The sequence below is a fragment of the Pomacea canaliculata genome, linkage group LG1 (genome assembly GCF_003073045.1).
Source record: "Pomacea canaliculata isolate SZHN2017 linkage group LG1, ASM307304v1, whole genome shotgun sequence".
Taxonomy (NCBI): domain Eukaryota; kingdom Metazoa; phylum Mollusca; class Gastropoda; order Architaenioglossa; family Ampullariidae; genus Pomacea; species Pomacea canaliculata.
Window position 1 is genome coordinate 8,681,350 of NC_037590.1, and position 18,350 is coordinate 8,699,699.

The 18,350-nt window shown below is 45.3% G+C and overlaps 1 protein-coding gene across 4 annotated transcripts in view; it reads left to right on the forward strand.

Annotated features, from left to right (window-relative positions):
• The window catches only part of LOC112559984 (ras-GEF domain-containing family member 1B-like), a 70,303-nt gene that overhangs the window by 15,429 nt on the left and 36,524 nt on the right, over positions 1-18,350 (forward strand). Inside the window, exon 1 of one of the 4 annotated variants that reach the window (XM_025231536.1) lies at positions 12,560-13,396. The exons of 2 other annotated variants lie outside the window; for them this stretch is intronic. In XM_025231536.1, the coding sequence (XP_025087321.1) occupies positions 13,316-13,396 (81 nt within the window). In that variant the 5' untranslated portion in view covers positions 12,560-13,315. Of the gene's footprint in view, positions 1-12,559; positions 13,397-16,791; positions 16,800-18,350 lie in introns of those variants that run through there. One more of the 4 variants, XM_025231553.1, reaches the window with a different exon arrangement.

Sequence of the window (18,350 nt, forward strand, 5' to 3'; positions counted from 1 at the left end):
CACCTGGTGTTGCTCACCAGAAGTCTTGCAGCTGGTCCTGACGTGCCTCAGAAAGGCTGCAGCTGGAATTTTTAGCCAGATTCAAACTGTTCTATGATAGACGCCTGGCTATGGTCGGGGGACTTTCCGGTTTTAAGAATCAAAGTCATTTACAAGAATGTTTTTGTCTGATTACGAGATCTCTCTTGCACGTGACTTGCAAAATAGCCTTGATGGACTAATCAGCCTGTCGTCCGTAGTCCATTGAATACCAGTTGGACATCGTGTATTTCATCGACTTCGTCATCGTTTCTTACATTTTAAACACGTACGAATTGTTCTTAACGTGGGTTGACGCGGACAACTCCTACTACAGCTGTTGTGAAACTGACTATTCCTCCCACCGCGTTGATTTCGCCATCTTCTACAACGACCGCTGCCACCTAGACGATACTCGCTGGACCAACATCGACATCGCTGACGAGACAGCAAGACCACACAACCGAGGACCTGCCAGTATGGCCACCTATACATGCACCATCGTGGCCATCGTGGCCATGCGACTCAAGAAGAGCAAGGTAAAACACTTTGTACCCGGGGTGTGTACTGTGTGTAGGCCGCTCTTACCCCAAGGGGCATGATGTTTAGCCGATGTTTAACTGGCGTCAGTCCGTACATGCCCTTGGACACGGGATAAAACGAGACAGGCCTACTGTATTTCATATCAAGAATAATATTTAGTGGATGTGGCGTTAAATGAGAGAGAGGTTTACTGCATTTCATTTAAAAGATAATATTTATTCATCTAGTTAAACGTTGTCGCATCATATCAACAACTGAGTGCACCAACATTGCCACAGAAAACCCACCACTTGTCTGTAATTTCAGGGCAACACAAATTCTTCTACATCTGCTCAGAGATTCCTTCTATAAATCATCTTTAATGCACAAACGGTTGAGTCCGACTTTTGCAAGATATCTTGTGAAGCGAACGGTTACGATTAGGATGGGAGATAACTCTTAAAAATACTGTTAACATGCGAGTGGAGGTTGCTTCCCTTAAACGTTCTTTTACTGAGCTGACATCCCGCGCTGTTCATGCAAGCAAATGAAAGGAGCGATGAAACGTGTAACGCAGAGAGGCGAGCAAAAGCGATAAAGTGATGCGAAGGAAAAGGACGGGGTAGACAGATATACAAAAATGCCTTAGATGAAACTTTTATTCACAGATAGTGGATCATAGGTATGGGTGAAGGATGTGTAAAGGGAACGGAGTAAAATAGCGGTAATGAGGTGGGGTGGCGGTGTAGAGAAATGTGGAGAGAAAACGGAAAATAAAAGGTAAAGGAAACATAATTAATGAAGAAAAAGTCCGTGGGGTTCTTGTGAACGAGATGGAGACCAAGTAAAGGGAAAAAGCAAAAAGACGAAAACCAGATGAAGGCTTGACCGACCTATGAGTGGATGCGAGTTTCTGCCATGGTTCAGAACAGTTTCTGCATGCCGCGCATTGCACTTAAGACCCTAAAAAAAAAAAAAAAATTGCCCAAAGGTGTCCGTGTGGAGGTACCGTAAACAATACAGTAACTGGCTATGGACTTGAGGAATAGTCTGAGCATCTCAATGGTGTGCGTGTTGCTGAGTGTCGGCTGCATTTGTCCTCAAGCACGGTTGCAAAAGGTCTTTTACTTTGTCCTTAGGAGAACAATGAACAAGCCCAGGCGTAGCTTGCACCCTGTATATATGAAGCAGTTAGGAAACATTATCTCAGGGTTAGCGTTGGACCTGAATCTTTGCGGGGTCTTGTAAATGGAGAGTCGGCTGAGCATGTTTGTGGCGCCTGCAGTCCGTCGAGGGTTGCCGAGGGCTGTTAAAGTGTTAACTGTTAGCGTATCATGACGAACGAAAGGCTCAGAGAGACGTAATGACAATGATTATGTCAGACAAGAGAAAGCAGAGCGCGAGACGACAGTTAATCCACGATTCTTTCAACGTTCCATCTTCCTTGAGCTTCGCAGGATCAGTCACTTCCGACTCTTTCTGTCCGATTCTGCCACCGAAAAGCTCATGTCGGTTTTTTTTAGTGTCCCACCTGGATCACTGTAACTCTTTGTTTGTTGATCTCCCTAACTGCCTGCTGGACAAACTTCAATGTTTGTTGATCTCCCTAACTGCCTGCTGGACACACTTCAAAGGGCTCAAAATAAAGCCGCTCGTTTTGTTTTCCAAAAGCGGAAAGCAGACGATGCTACACCTCTTCTCTGCTAGCTTCACTGGCTGTCAGTCCGAACTCACATTCATGACAAGATTGTCACACTGTGGTGCCGTTGTTGTCACACCCATGCTTCAGCTTACCTGCGTGTTACCTGTCTGAACTACTGACGCCTGCCACCCGAGTCGATCTCTTCGGTCTACATGTGTTCCCCTCTCAGACGGGAAAAAATCGGCAGTCCTTTTCCATCTCAGGCCTCATTGTTTGCAGTTCTCTTTCCCTTTCTCTTCGAACTGTGTCTACACTTGAAGCCTTCAAATCCAGCCTCAGGACCCAAGTCTATAAGAAATACTTCGCGTAAGTTTTTTTTTTTTTTTTTTATTTGGTCGATTGACTCTTCTGTGGGTTTTTTGTGTATCTGTTTGTTGACACTTATGTTTCTCGTGTGGTTGACTGTCGGTTCGTTTGTAGTCCTCTGTGTGGAGCATTGAGCTCGCATCCACACCGGGAAATGTGCTTTTACAAATCAAGCACGAAGGCTATCTTTTACGGACAAAATGGATGAATAGAGAATGAGTCAGCAGCAGTGTTGCGTGACACCATGAGACTTACAATAAACGGTTTGTTTCCTGGTTCTGCCTGGTAATCTTCTTTTGAACACTTTAAAAAAGTCGCTGACTGAACTTGTTTATTTATTTTGCACACATTGTCGGCAGGAGCAGCCAGTCATGGTATTCCAGCTAAAGTGTCACGTGACACTACCTCCGCCATTTCTCACTTCAAGGTGGATGGATGCGTGTATTGCCGCAAAGAAACTGGAGATGTGTATCATCGGTGAGGTTTATCACTCACCTCGTCCTGTCCTTGCAGGAAAATGTTTTCCAACCTCACGTGTGAGTCACGGGACAAGACCGAAAAAATTCTCCAAACTTGATACAGTCAGTGTAGCATAACCGCCGAGTTCTGTTCAGGGTGAGCAAGGGGCTGCACTAGCATTCCTCACCTCGCCAACTAAAGTCGGCTTTTGGGAGGAAGCATCTTATCCTCCTCTCCCCTGCTCCCGGCGGAAGACATATTTTAATAAACATAGCGACCTGTCTATGCCATGAACTAGAGCTGTTGGCATAAATTACTAACGCTTGCTTGCATTTCTTAATCACACCTACCCTGGCTGGCAGCACTTGCAGGTGATTGGAGTGTGGGGGTTGTGTACATATAACAAAAGGCCGCCGGGGCAAGCGGTGCTCTTTCCGCACGGACCTGAAATCTGGTTATCGTGCAGGAAACATAAAGTATATCCTGGGCAGCTGAGCCCGTGGATTTGGTGTCACCCCGAAGTGAGATGATGATGGCGGAGAAGTAGGACAGAAGAGTCCGATAAGCTGTGCCAGATGTCGGACGCGCTAATTGCGATGGAGAGTTTACATGTTGCGGGTGCGAGCACTTGTGTGATGATGATGAGGAGGAGGATGACGACGACGACGATGATGATGATGAGGAGGAGGAGGATTGATCGTGATAGATTGTGTCTGAGTTACACTACGTCATCAAAATATTAAAAAGTGAGCAAAGGTTGCTGGGTGTTATTTTGTTATCGACTTGAGATTAACCACCTTTGCCAACTATAAACATGTCTCAAAACACTTCTCGGCAGGGTTAATGTTTTCCTTCCCCGAGCTTTGCCTATTTCCTGCTGATGTAATGTGAAGAAAATGTTTCTGCTGAATAAGCTCGTTGTCTAATTCTCGTCACGTTCGGTTTTTAGCGAGATGTCAAACCGAGCTTCCCAACGACATGAACAAATTTTCGCTGCACACATTCTTCATCGTGCTTCACCTTTTTAAAATGTCGAATGAGATAGAACCTTTTCAAATGCAATGCTTCCAGAAGTTGATAAAATTCCTAAATGAAAAAATTCTGCCAAATTGCTTCAAATACAGAAGTTTGTGTCACTTTGTCGAGGTTGTGTCGTTAGGTCAGGGTTTGTGTTTTCAATGGCATGCGATGATTAAACTTTGTTTTTCCCTTCAGTCCAAGATTTACATCATTAATACTCCATTTTAAGGTCTTCTTTATGTTTACTGAGGTCTGTTAAACCATGTGTTTCTTTACACTTCAAGATTCGCAAACAATGTTTTGCGTTTTAATTGCCAGAGGAGTGTTCCAGAACCTTTTATATTACAGGCAGATTGTAATTGTTTGAAGAGGGAGCGTGAGAGATGAGTAATAGTGGGTTCAATAGAGCCCCTGGAGGGCGCACTTGACAGACTCACGGTCCCCAGTGTCTGACGGCGCATGACAGTATGCGCGCGCAGTCCGGTGACGAGGCTCCCGTGAGAATGTGCGAGAGCAGCCAGCGCCCGCGACCTTTTCCCAGGCCGACCTCCCATCTCCACAGGCAGGCGGATGCCTTGTGCGGGCGCTCGTGCCCTTTACGGATCTGCGCCGAGCTGATAATATTCGGTGCCAGACCTTGTCAATCACGTGACATGTTTTAACTCCTCTTTCTCACTCGTCTTTCTCCATCCACATCTACTTCCCACCCCCAACCCCTGACCCTCCCTCCCACCGTCTTGCCATGCCACTAGAGCATCTGATGTGGTTTGCAGTCTTTGTGTTAGGAAGCTGAGTCATGTTTGTTTCATCGTGAGACTTGTGTTCTTATCTGTTGCGTCACACTGTGGGGTAGCAGTGGGGGTGGGTGCTGTCTGTAACCCCACTTACCCATTCTCCCCCCAACAGACACGCGTGCGCGAACACACAAACACACAGTTGGGCGCCCACACACGCAGGTTGTATATCAGAACATCCTTTTCTGCCAGCACAGTCACCCACCCTCTCTACACCCACACCGATCACTGTCAGAGATGAGGTGTCAGCTGCTTCAGAAACATTTTTCTTGTACAAAAGTGTGTGTGAGTGAGAGAGCATAGACCCCCCCATTCTCAGGTGTATAGTGTGTAAGAAACAATATACACACACAAACAAAAACACACACACCCTCACTTAGTGTCTATAAATACTAGTAGCTCCACCACCACCGCCACCACCATTCATGTTCACTACTGCCCCCCTTATACTGTGTGTGAGAAGGTTCTTCTCTTTTCTGATATTGTGTGTAAGCATAGTGGATTCCAACACTCAGGTACGTGTGTAAGTATACACAGGTAGTGTGTGCACCCTGTGTCTAGTGGAACCCATAGTCACGTGATGTAAGTACTATCTGATATATTAATGTAGTGTGTAAGTACTAGTAGATCCTATACTCATGTAGTGTAAGTATACTTGACTACATACTCATACAGTGTGTAAGTACTAGTAGACCCTACACTCTCGTAGTGTATGTAAGTACTAGTACACCCTACACTCTCGTAGTGTATGTCAGCACTAGGTGGCAGCAGTTGTCTGGTGTCAAGCCAACCTGTATTTACAGAAATGATTGCATTCGCAGCGCAGCACGTGAGCTTTAAAGCGCGAAGCTCGTGCAGCAAACAAACTTTATTTACAAGTCGGGGGCGAGTGTCACTTCAAACGAAAGCAGGGCTCAGCCGCACTCGAGGTTGGCGAAAGCAGGTGAGCTGAGGTGGTTCTGCGCACCTGTGAATGTCAAGATGGCTGCGGCCCACGGGTAACAACGGTGGCTGGAGCCACCAGAACGAAAGATGATGCAGACAGGAAAGAAACCTCCTACCTTCCTGTCGTTTTGTCAGAGGCAGTTCTATTTTCATGTCTGCAGCACCGCGGTGTGTGAGAGAGAGGGTGTATTGTGCGCAAATTATTCTCTCGTGCGCCGGAATGTTCCCGTACCTTTCCATTCCTGAGCGATGTATATATATTTCTCGGACTATCAGGTCTTTCTTTGCTCTATTCTTGACCGTTCTTTTGGCGGTCCTTCTGTCCTATGTTCAAATCTCGCCTCGGGCATGCGGTTTTTTAGCGTAGAAGGTTTATTTTCCCAGTTTTAATACATTTTTTTTCTGTGCATTAGACTTTGTGAGTCTGCGACACTTCTGGCCAAAGTCTTTTAGCGTCTGTGAGGATTTACTGTCGAGATATCTTCCTTCGTGCATGCCTCCGATTGACACAGTCGTTCTCAGTGTTTTCATTTCTCCTTCACTTACTGATTTTTATTTCTTTATTCCTTATCGTTTCTTTAATAACAACAACAAGAAGTTCGCCCGGACAGCAGATCGAAAGCGTTCTAAACTCTCTCTCTCTGAAGATGTGAAAATCTTGCGATACAGTGTCTGTAAGAGTAAATAATTCATCAGCTTACTTTTCAGCACGAAGTGTTGCCTTTCTTATCATGTTATCCACCTGCCTGCACACACCCAAAGAACTGCATGCTGGGATATCGATCACATTGCCGGAGATGTAAATATTTACGATGTCGGCGATGATCATGAATAGGACGAAGAAACATACAGTATCCGGTCTAAATTTATAATCAAATGCTACAGTGTTTATATTGTAGTGCTTACCAGTACTTACCGTCTTTTCTGGAATATCTAATTACGAAATTATTTTTCAGAGGCTAATAGACTAGACTTGAAATAGTTGATGGCTTCTGTTTCAGACTAACTTTCTACGATGTGAAATGCCATAAAGAAGCATGCGGTCTTATAAATTATACATTTGTCAGTTTTTCCCTAAAGTACCGAGAATAAAACGATAAAACAATTTGTACTAAAACCAGATGCTGCCAGCCTAGGAGACTCATTTGTCACTCCTTGTTGTCCACCCGTTTATGGCTTTTCGTGCATGTGCACGTGGAGTGGTCTTGTCATTGTATTTCACTGAAACGGGTGTCCAGTTAATTATTAAATTTTTGTACAGAAATATATCATTTAAAAAGATGCGTAGTTTCGGCATTTTATACCTGTCAGAATTGTTATTACATGTTTAGTTTATCAGTTTACATATGTCGCCATTCTCTGTCCTGAAAGCAGGAAACAGCCGATCCTTAAAGAGAAAAAAGGATTAATGAAATAATCGTCATCCCTTTCAAACTTTAGAAATTTTCCTAATTGTTAGGAATTAGTTAAAGTAGAATCTCGGTTGCCTTGGTTCCGTTACGTTCGCTAACAGGGAGACAATCAGTGACTGTGGTTGCGGCCCTTGACAGTCCGTAGTCACACCAGCAGCGGGGGAACTTGTCTCTGGTTGTGGAGAACTGATACTCCAAAGCTGCTTACCACTCCAGTGGTCCTACTTGCAGCCATTGTGCTTGACTGGTGAGGACTGGCATCACCTGAGTGATCGCTACCACACTAGTGTTTGCTGATCAATATCGGTCGGGTGGAAGCAGAACTGAGAGGAGGGGTTGATGATGAGGATTGGAGGAGGAGGGGGTAGTCGGCGGGAGAAGGGTTATCGACGTTTACCCATTTCTTTGGCTTCAGTTTCCGCGTGATGTACCCTGACCTACTTGTATCCTCCGCGATGTTCGGGTGGTCCTCGGTCGTCAAACAAGATAGGAAATAAAGAGATTAATTGTCAGTCATCATCTACCCTTGACTGGCAGTAGCTGATCAGTATGGAGTCTGGCCTGCCACTGGGTGAGGCCCAGCAAGGAGCTAGCCCAGGTAGATATTCAATTAGAGGTTTAACTAGAAGCTTAACAGGCCGGGTAGATGGTAAATTACAGGGACCCATGCAGCGAAAAGCCCCAATTAGAAGCTAAAGACTTATACAAGGACATGGAGCTTTTGTCAATGGGGATTAGCTTTGTAGTAACAACGGAAAAGAAGAGTTTACTGAGGTTTTGTGTTTGTATCATTACCTGTGTCCTCCACCTGGGTGTTCCTCCAGAGAGAGTTTTCTTTCATCGTTCACGGTCCCCTGTTCCCACTACCAGCAGACGCGACTTGTCTGGGGGGAGGGACTGGTGTGGCAACAGGTGTAACGATCTTCAGACTTCAGAGACAGTCGTGTCCTACCTACAACATCCTCGACAATAACCGTATCACTTCCAGCCGCTGGTGTCGGGGAGGCTGGCCGAGTGATTAGTGTTCAGCGCCGGCAGCTGTCAACGGAAGGGAGGAGACACCCTGATGGCGAGAGGTCAGGCGAGGATTTAGGTGAACCCTATACCCCGGAGGTATCATTATACTTGTTAAAATGTTGACAGAACACGACAGCTGAAAAAAAAGACGAGAAAAGAAACTGACAAGTGTAGGATTATCAAAGTGACGGAACCTAATTATTCCAAAGTCAAACGAACGAGCTAATTGATTTAGCTTACAATTTTTTTATGAAAGGGAAAGTATTTTCCTAGCTTTGAGTTTGAGATGAATGGGAGGAGTGTTCGAGACCGCACTTTTCTCGGGCCCAGCGAGGACAGCTTCAGAGTGATGATGATGGTGGAAAACATTTTAGACATTAAAAAAATAATTATGTTCAGATTTGTCCTGTAAGGACAAAACCTACATTTGGAAGTTTATTATACAGAAAGAGTCCTCGATGGAAGCCGCAACACGCGAAGTGCGGGGGGAAATTTTATAATTTGTGGCATGAAGCTTCAATGATAAGCAAACTTGTAGCAATGGAGGTAGAGCACCAACATGAGTCAGATTACAATTTGGTTTTCAACAGCATCTGTGAGGCTGAGACTGTGATGATATATGTGTAAAGACTGGGAAGAGAACAAAAATTATTTTTTCGTGAAATTTTCCTGTTGCAAGAAGGTTTGTTGTCTACATCAAAACGAATAAATGAATGTTTGAGGCTGCGTCAGTCGAAGGTGTGGTTGTGAAATATTTAGTTCTGTTTACGACAGCTCGCTAAGAGCTGTCCTAATTGCGAGTTCTTGTTTCCCTACCACCATAACTGTCACGAGCGAGAGACCATGCGTGAAGCTTTGCTGGGAACGTTTACGATCTCGCCAGGTGAGCAATAAAGATGGTTGACGAGGAAGACGCGGCTTTACCTGGCGGGAGGGAGGAGGTTGCGTCACTTCTTACGACTCACGGATATGCAACCCCAACCACAACCACAACCACAACCACCTTCCAACAACCACATCCTTGACAAATGTACCATGTCGAGGTGCGATTGTCTCAAAGGACGACGCAAAGGTAATGACCGTGACACGTGACCACAAATCGTCCGGGATGGTCAGACATCATCGCTTGACGACAGTTATGACATTTTAATCCTATTAACGATTCCCTCCCACTGTTGACACACCTGAGTTATTTAACCATTCGCTCACGTGTCCCTGACATGCGGCATATTTTTCATGTTTTTATTTTCTCCCTTATGACGACTTGGCGAACAGGATCTGGCTGCTAACCTGCTGATGTGTAATGTGCCTGGCGTAACAAATGTGCATATCAAAAAAGTGTTAATCAGGCTACACGCATGACGAGACTGAGAGCGGTCGAATTTCTTTTTTTATTATTATTTATTTATTTCTAACGGTCATTAATACAAGTCAACGGAGCACATGAGCCCGTTGACTTCGTCGTGTTGTTTCAAAGGTCATTACAGACAAAATTAATTTCATTAATGTCGGGTGGGCAGCTCTGGGTATGTGACTCACTGTCGTGCAGAGAGTAAGAACTACACCAGTAAAACTGCTCAACGATTTTAACAACTTTCGTCACTTGCGAGTGTGTAGTCCTGCTCGGCTTTGTGCTCACCCGCCGATGTTTCACCCATTGTACCTCACCGACTGTTGTCAATCTCTTTGACTGAAATGATTTTCCGCACAAAATATGTTTGTAAAAATGAAACCGAACAGCAAACGCCCTGTTGGAAAGCACGTGCGTGTTGTACAATCATGTCTGTTGGACAAAAATGTATTTGCATGATGAACAAAGGCATTTGCATTGTGGGCAACATCCTGTTTGGTGTTGGACAAAGATGTGAGCAGGTAGGACAAAGTTTGTCCAAAGTCAGAATTAAAGCACAACAGGCTTCCCAGCAGACAACCTGCATGTTCACAGTTCTCTACAACCTCCATATTTTGTTGACACCTTTGTGCCAAACTCTTGTGTCAACCTGTCTGTCCAGTCCGCGAGCGATAAATCGAAGAAAATCGAGTCCGTGAGAATGTGGATGGCATCAGTCGATGTAGAATTGCTTTTTAACAACAACTGAAACTGATTGGATTCCTCCCGAGGCCTGTCTTGTCAACAGAATGTAATCATTGGAACAATCTTTGATCCTTTTTTTTTTCCTACACACACACATCACTGAATTGGGTCAAGCAAACACCTCTCAGGTATGACAGGCCGGCTGCGGCTGCAGAGTCGATAAAAATAAAAATAACTGTCATTAGCGGATAGCTTCACCTGCTGCCTGCGGTTCTGGTTTTTATTTGTTTGTTTAGAATTTTTGTGGCGACGCCTGTAGAAGTGGATGAGAGGCGAGAGCCGAGAGATCTGTATGAACGATCAGGAAAAAGTGGTATTTGGGGAAAATTTGCGTTTTTGCTTTTTTTAAATTCCATGTGCATCCATGCGTGAGAGACTCGGCCATCAGTGCGCATGCGTGTGACAGCACGTGTCCGTGCATTACAGTTAAGGTGGATGGTTTAGAGAAAAGGATGCAGGTACACAAAGTAAGCTTCGCATACACACAGACACCTCCAAGCAGGTGAGAGGTCAGAGGTTGACTTGGTCACCAAATGAGTCTCAAAACTCACTATGGAGGTGACTCTGGCGCTCGTCAGACGATATTTTATTCGTCTTTGTCGCCATCCTACAAGTAGAACAACACGCAGGACAGGTGTGGATCTCGCACACTCTGCAGCAGAGGTGTAGTTGACCCCCCGGTGAGTTCACCTGAGGTCACAACTCATAACGAGGCGCTGTGACGTCAGACGGTCTACTTACCTGGCACGTTAGCCAACTAATTGCCGACAGCTGTGTCACCTCAGGTGCGTGTTTGCGGAACAGCCTACGTCATCCTCCGACATGTTCTGTTGTTACTGTTGCCAGTTGTTGACATAAACTCTCCACGGCTTTAAAAAAAACATTTTATTTCTCTTCATTATCAGACATTTTATTATTTATCTTCCGAATTCTTTACTCTCCTCAAAATACATTTTTATAGTTATCAACTTGTATTTTGTCAGTTTGGGTATTTTTATTGCATTAAATCCGGTTTGAAGAAATAGCTCATGTAAAATATATACTTGATAAATATTCATTCACAAGACGAAAACAAAATAGTAAAATCGTGGAAACTGAGGAATGATCTTGGTTCTTCTTTTGGGTGGTGGTGGAGGTGGGGAGGGTAATGTCCATGTCAACTGTAATATTTAAAAAAGCTGAATAGGATTTTCTGGAAGTGAAAGTTTGAAACAAAATATAAAGCTGTTGCTGAAGGGCGAGTGTCACTGTGTCACTATTTTCTCACTGGCTCTTGAGGGGCCCACGCAATGTGATGCCGGGGTTGATGGCGACACAGTGAGATAAGGCAGTTGGCGCGACTCTACCTTTCTCTGCACGCAGTCCCACTCTACCCGTCATCCTCCCTCCCTACCGCCAGGTAACTCACACCCCGTCCCCCACCGACCTCCTGCACCCACCCCACCCCGACCCCGCCACGCCAACCTTGACCCGTCACGCCGCGGTCCTCCATTGCCCCGCCCCTCCCTCAGAATTCCTTCACCACGCGCGGGTTAGCTCCCCCTTTCGTCGCGAGACTGCAGGCAGCAAGGGGAGGCCACTGTCACACGAGTCGGCGGCAGTTGCTTGCTTGTCGTCCCGCTTTGCTAGCCTGTTGTTGCTGCTGTTGTTGGTGTGCTTGCTGCAAGCACCCTTGTGCCTGTTGCGTCACCGCTGCAGCACGCACGACGCAGTCCCAGGCCGCTGCCGTGTCCAGCTGCTGCACGACGCAACGCCGCGCCGACACCCCCCCCCCACCGGCGTGGAGACCCTCCTACCCCACCTCCATCCACCACATCTCCCACCCGCTGTGGAACTAATTCTCGTCCCAACTCTCGGCATTGACAGAACCGGAGGAAGAGGGCGGGTAGGGTGTTGCTGCACTTGCCCTCGGAGGACGTTGGGCTGTGCACGTGGGAGGCCAACGAGAGGAGAGACGTGTTTGTCATTTACCTTCTGGTGTATTCACTCATATCATCTAGTATATTCACTGATCGTGTACACGTGGTGTCTTGCGCGTGAATTCATTTTCTTTAACCGAAAATTTCTTCGTAACCAGTCTTTTTCTCTCGGGATCGAGGAGAGAGGTATAAAGATTCTTACTCGTCGTCAGTGATGCAGAACCAAACCAAGCCACACGAGAAGTCATGCATGACATCACATTGAGTGCCTGGAGCAAAAGATTCGCTTCAGTGAGGTGGAACGTTCGGCTTGAATTGTAATCTTTAAAAAATTAAGGACTGGAAAATTTGGAAATGTCAGCATAGTTGAAAGTGCTGACTCAGTTTTATTTAATAATTAATTAGAGTGCCAGGTAAATTGAAGCAACTAGTACCGTCTGTGGACAGAGGGTGAGACCCTGACATCTGTGTCAACCCTGACCTCGACGAAACCAGAAAGCGCTGAGGTCGAGGCACGAGACGACCCAGAAAAAGAAGAGAGAAGAAAAAAAAAAGAAGGGGACCAGTTTTGGTTTTATTGGGAGGCTTACCTGGTGCTGCTTCCCCTTAGTGTGCCAGCAGTTTTTCCGCCTCACTTCGCCGTGCACTAGGAGACGCTGGACTAATCAGCTTTGCTGGCCGGTTGGACCTGTCCGTTGAGCCACTCACGTAACATTCCACGCAAGGCTGCACACGCTCGGTCTCCACGCAATAAACGTGCTCCCAGCACGCGCGGCTGAGAAGGTGGGAGGGAGGTGAAGTGAGGGTCGCGATCGAGGCCGGAAGGAGGCAGTTTGTCAACATCTGCCGTTTTAAGCCACTAGGTGGCGTCTTGAAATGGTAGTTCAGTGGACCGTCAGCCTCACGAGGGACGCCACCACACGGCTTGTCGCCGCTGGATAGAACGAGGCTGCGCGCGGAGCTGCTGTGTACACTCGGTGATTGTCCCTCTCAGTTCAGATTCGTTTGGGTGTTCGTGTCGCCTTTTGATCGAGACTCCACGTGCGAACAATTCTAGGATTTGTGTTGACCCTTCACCCTGTGACGTGCGAACGGTAACGTACGTCATGACGACCACGACGACGAGACGCCCGAGCCTGAAGCTCAACCTACAGCCGCTGCAGCGTCTACAGAAGTTTTTGAGAAAGGTGAGTGGAAATCGAGATGGTTTCAGGATGCTCCCAGGTAAATTTACCGCGGGGGGGTGGGGGGAGAGAAAGGTGGAAGCAACCTTTACAAAGCTCGTCACAGCGAGTAGAACCTTGACGCATAACGAGAAATGATTTTAAATTTTATAGAATTGTTATAATAGTGTGTAGAAAATTCTGTTCTAAGGTGGTTCATTCAAATCACGTGTATCTCAACGTCTGTTTTGATGTATCAACATTGGTTCCTGTGTATCAACATCGTGTAGACATATATATATATAAAGGTTAACTGTTCGCTTTGTTCGATTTTTAGTTTTTGTCAACTAAGAGGTTGAGAGGTCAGTCGACTTAAGGATGTCCACCTGTTTTCAACGTTAAAATTATTAACATTCTGCAGCGCTCTGTGTCCCTTTTAAATGATCAACCACAAATCGGTTGTTTATTCGTTTACCAGCGTGAGAGTAGAAACAAAATGTCGCAGTCTTCAGAACTTTTAAAATATTAATCGCACGGTGTGTTTACATGTCCACTGACCTGCATCGGAGATGTTGCTTACCTTCGGTACTGGTTTTCAGTCTTTTCCCTAAACGGTTAAAAATCTATGCATGCGCGCGTGCACACACACATGTAATTCATAGGCAGTAGAAGACAGCTGTGTAGTAGAAACAGAAGGACCAGACCGAGATAAGAACAAGGATGAAAAGACAGATGTTGGACATGTGACATTTTCGGATTTTTTTGAGAAGAGAGATGGTGTGGGAGAAAGAGGAGAAATAAAAAAAATGGCGGAGAAGCCTGATTAAACTCCGAGATACCATCTGTGACACACTGACATCCACCATGGCAGTGGCTTGGTGACAGTTCACAGCCCAGTAGGTCTGTTGGAAGGTGGTACAGACCTGGTTCCAAACCAGTGTAGGTGGAAACCTCGACTAGGGACAGGGACAAATGGCCGGCCACATGTTGCTGAACCCTGAACTCCAGCCTTATCTCAGCTCCCTTGTTTGTGTGACAGGCAAGGACTAGCAGCCCGCACATCGCCGTGTAGTAGAAAACGAGATTCAAATCGGAGTGTCTAGCGATAGGAGACTCCGAGGGAGTGAAGGGAGCAGTAAAGGAGGACAGGAGGGAAATGATAAGCTGGTTTTTATTATGCAACGTGTTGTTAACACCGTTGTGACCGGGTACACTGACACTACACAGAGCTTGATACTGGGTCAGGGCGCGGGGTCACGGCAAGAACACAAAGTCATGTCTTGTGCAACACCGACAGTATAAGCAGGATAAAATCCGGGCCAGAAAGAAATTAAATAAAAGTGTGAGGGGAGTAGGTGTAGAGGGGCAGAGGTCACCAGGTGTGCCAATTAGTAGGTCGAGTGTTTGGCGTCGCAAGGGGCGCGTAACCCACATGTTGGACTTGTGTAAGGTAGACAACTCCCGCCTCGCCCTCCCAGGTATAGATGGACGACAGAAGACAGGGTCATAATGTAAACATCTCTTCAAGCCCACCTGTGTAGGTGGGTCGTTGGGAGGTGTCAGGGTGGGGGTGAGTTCACGTAACCCACCGGTTACCCACCTTTTCTAGTTTGCTTGGCTTCGCTGTGATCATCTTTCCATTTTCGTCATATCGGAGACGATCTCGGGATCTCATTATTTTATCCATTTCCCTCCTGCCAGCCATTTGCTAAGGATCCCAATATTTTGTCCATTATTGATAACATCGTCAGGTGCCTGTAGGAACATCATTCATGATGATATACAGCCAAGGCCGTTTCCGAGAGAAGGGGGAGATTGGTGTTTTATGCCGAGCCAGCAACTAAAGCTGTATCAAAACCTGTTTCTCAAGAGTGAGGTTCACAACAGTAGCGGTCCCCCTCCTACTGACTCCTACCTACTTATATGTTGATAAAAGGAAACATCAACGACATGCAACGTTTCATCTTTGAAACACAAAATTGAGCTTCTGTTTGTTTTTATTTTCATTATTCCAAGCGGTGCGAGTGGTTGTAGCTACTACGTGGACCTCTGCTTTCAAATGTCGGACCTAATTAACACTTGTCAATGATTTGTTTATGATGGCGCATAATTGTGCTGTGGTCTACCTTGTAATGGTTCCCGTGCAAATAATCATAATGATAATCATACTGATAACGATCATTGTCCTGTAGAAAATTAAAGTTGCATCGTGTTATTGACGTCATCAAGATAACCGTTGTGATGCACAGATGAACTCGTGACACGCGGGTTGTGTTACTCTGCTGGGTTCCGGGTGTACGTGAACTTGCGTCATTACCTCGGGGGCCCGGTGCGTGCGACGGCAACGACAGCTGTCGCCGGCAGTTCGTGTGCACAACGAGGGGGGAGGGATGAGAGGATGTGGTGCCAGCTGGGAGTGGGGGTGAGTAAACTGGGGGAAGACAGGGAGGGAATATTCGCGCTTGCCGTTGCCTTGGGTGTCGCAACAGGGTCACGCTGACCTATAATAATCTCGCTTGGGGTCGGCTGCACGGACAGTCGCTTAGCTCTTGTTGCTCGACTTAATTTCACATCAGACAGGCAGCAGAGACTAAGGTAAGGGACATGTGGTGTACCTGACCCCAGGACAACTGTGTAGAGAGAAGCGGGACTAGCGGTCGGGTGCCACATCTGCATGCAGTCAAGGCTGGGAGGGTCGGCAAGGGGGACAATGACGGGTGGTTGCTTTGGAGAAGGATATACAAGTCTTGGGTGTGTTACAGTCACCTCCAAACCGGAGTCAGGCTCGATATGGTAATGGGCGTGCTCTGGGTCTTCATAACAGACGAGCGGATCTCAAATTTTAGCCGACATTCAGCTTTGATGTAGCACAGTGTCAAACACTCACTTGTGAAGAGGATCAGATCGCCTTAGACACCTTGGCTCCGGTGCATAGGCGGTCTTAACTTTTCGTCTTGGCTAAGTTCGCGGTCTCAAGCCTGTTGCATGAGCGAGCTCAGCCCCTTGCTTAGCTGAGAACCGGGTCAGGTCAGCGCGGCGGTCGAGGTCAGCGATATAAATAAATTTGTCCGGGAGCGGCCTTGCCAACCGTATATTCCACCAATGAAAACTGCGCTACAGCGATGGTGCGGAGCCGCGAAATTCGTCTGCGCACCATGGCTGAAACGAAGTAGGGATGTTCGACAGCGAAATATTAGTCTTAATCGAGGAGGTTACCGGGGAGAAGATGAGGCTTTACCAGAAAAAGACAAAGAAATAAGAAAGAAATGAAACAATTTAAAATCTTCCACAATTTCATCTCACAGTCGTCAAAAACATCCACCAACGGGCGGGGGCAACCACCAGAAACAGTACCAGTGATAAACAGAGAAAGTGATAAATATTTTAGATGATTGCAGAATACTGATGGACGGCATAAACATCGAAGGTTAGTCATTTTGTTTACCTGTGTAGACTTATTTTTTACACGTCTGTGTCATCCGCAGAAAAAGATCTAGATACCGAGAGAATGCAAATGCAAAGCCGATCGTCGATAGTCAGCACACAACAGCCGGTTTAGAAAATAAATATTTCCATCCGAAATACATTTATTTAAAATGACTAGGTACATTTCTCATTTAGTTTTTGTGACAGGTGGTGAATCATTTACACTGGTTCCTCAAGAAGTCTTTTATGATAGGGAGAGTAATAAAATAATATTGACATATGTAGGAGGTGCAATATATGTACTTATGTAGAACACCCCAGTTCCATCTTCTAATTCAATAATGGAAATGCTTTTGTTAGAAGTATATGCATATGTATTATTTTCTTGCATAACAAGCAAGAAGGAATTGAACATTTCAGACAATGTTTTCAAATGGGAAATTTTAAAAATGTACTTTATATCACATAGATATTCCTGATGGTAAGTTTGAACAAAACATAAAATATTAAGGAAAAGCGCCAATGTTTTGTACTTTACTTCCAAAGCTGGCTTAAAATTATAAATTGTTTAATTCAAGTGCCAAACACAGACTATGACATAATTTGGGAGATGTACACAGCAGGTTTGTCTTTACATCCACAGTCAATTTGGACATTTAACCAGTTTTAACTACAAGTCTAATACATGTTACAGTACCAGTCTTCTACAGTTTAGATTCCAGTAGACACTGATCAGCTTCTGAGTGACATGGATGTGCAGTGTCTACATTCTTTACCAGTTGCATGTTATCAAGTTCTGAAATAGCTATACCTGGGTCCAGTGAAAAGTGCTAAATATTAACTCTAAAGAGAAAAACATGTCCTTCACAATCCCACCAGCAGCATGTAGTAAATATCAACATTACTGCTTTTTATAGTTACTTGGCATCACAAAGAATAACAAGCAAGATAATAATCCATTTATATAGAAACCTTACACAGAAGAGTAATTCAATACATAACCTAATGGCTAATGCAATGGTAAGTACTCAGTGCTCCCTTGTCAAATTGTCATGAATCAATTTCTAAAAAATATTTCTTTCATGCAGCATCAACACCACTGAGAGCCAGAGAGCAATATTCAAAGCTGTCAAAGTGGCTTATGCATAGACAGTTGCACATTTCTGAAAAAAATCTTTTTGACTGTCAGATAAAACACACCAAGGTGATGTACCAAGCAGCCAGTATTCCATCTGTCAACTGAGTCATCTGAAGAAAACAAAATACCTGATGATACAAAAGAATCCACAACAAAGATTAAAGAAAGAAAAACTTTGTATCTCCTGGACAGTGAACTTGATCATGTTAAAAAAAGAATCGCAATTGATGGAAATCAAAATAAATCTGGCGCAGGCTGAGGTAACAAATACTACATGGAAAAACAGATGGAAAATGAATTGGTAATGCCGGCTGCTCAAAGTGTTGACCAACTGGTTGAGGCGGATGCTGCTATTCAGCCAAAGTCAAATTGAATGATAAATGTTGTGACCATTCAGTTAGAAATTATGACAGC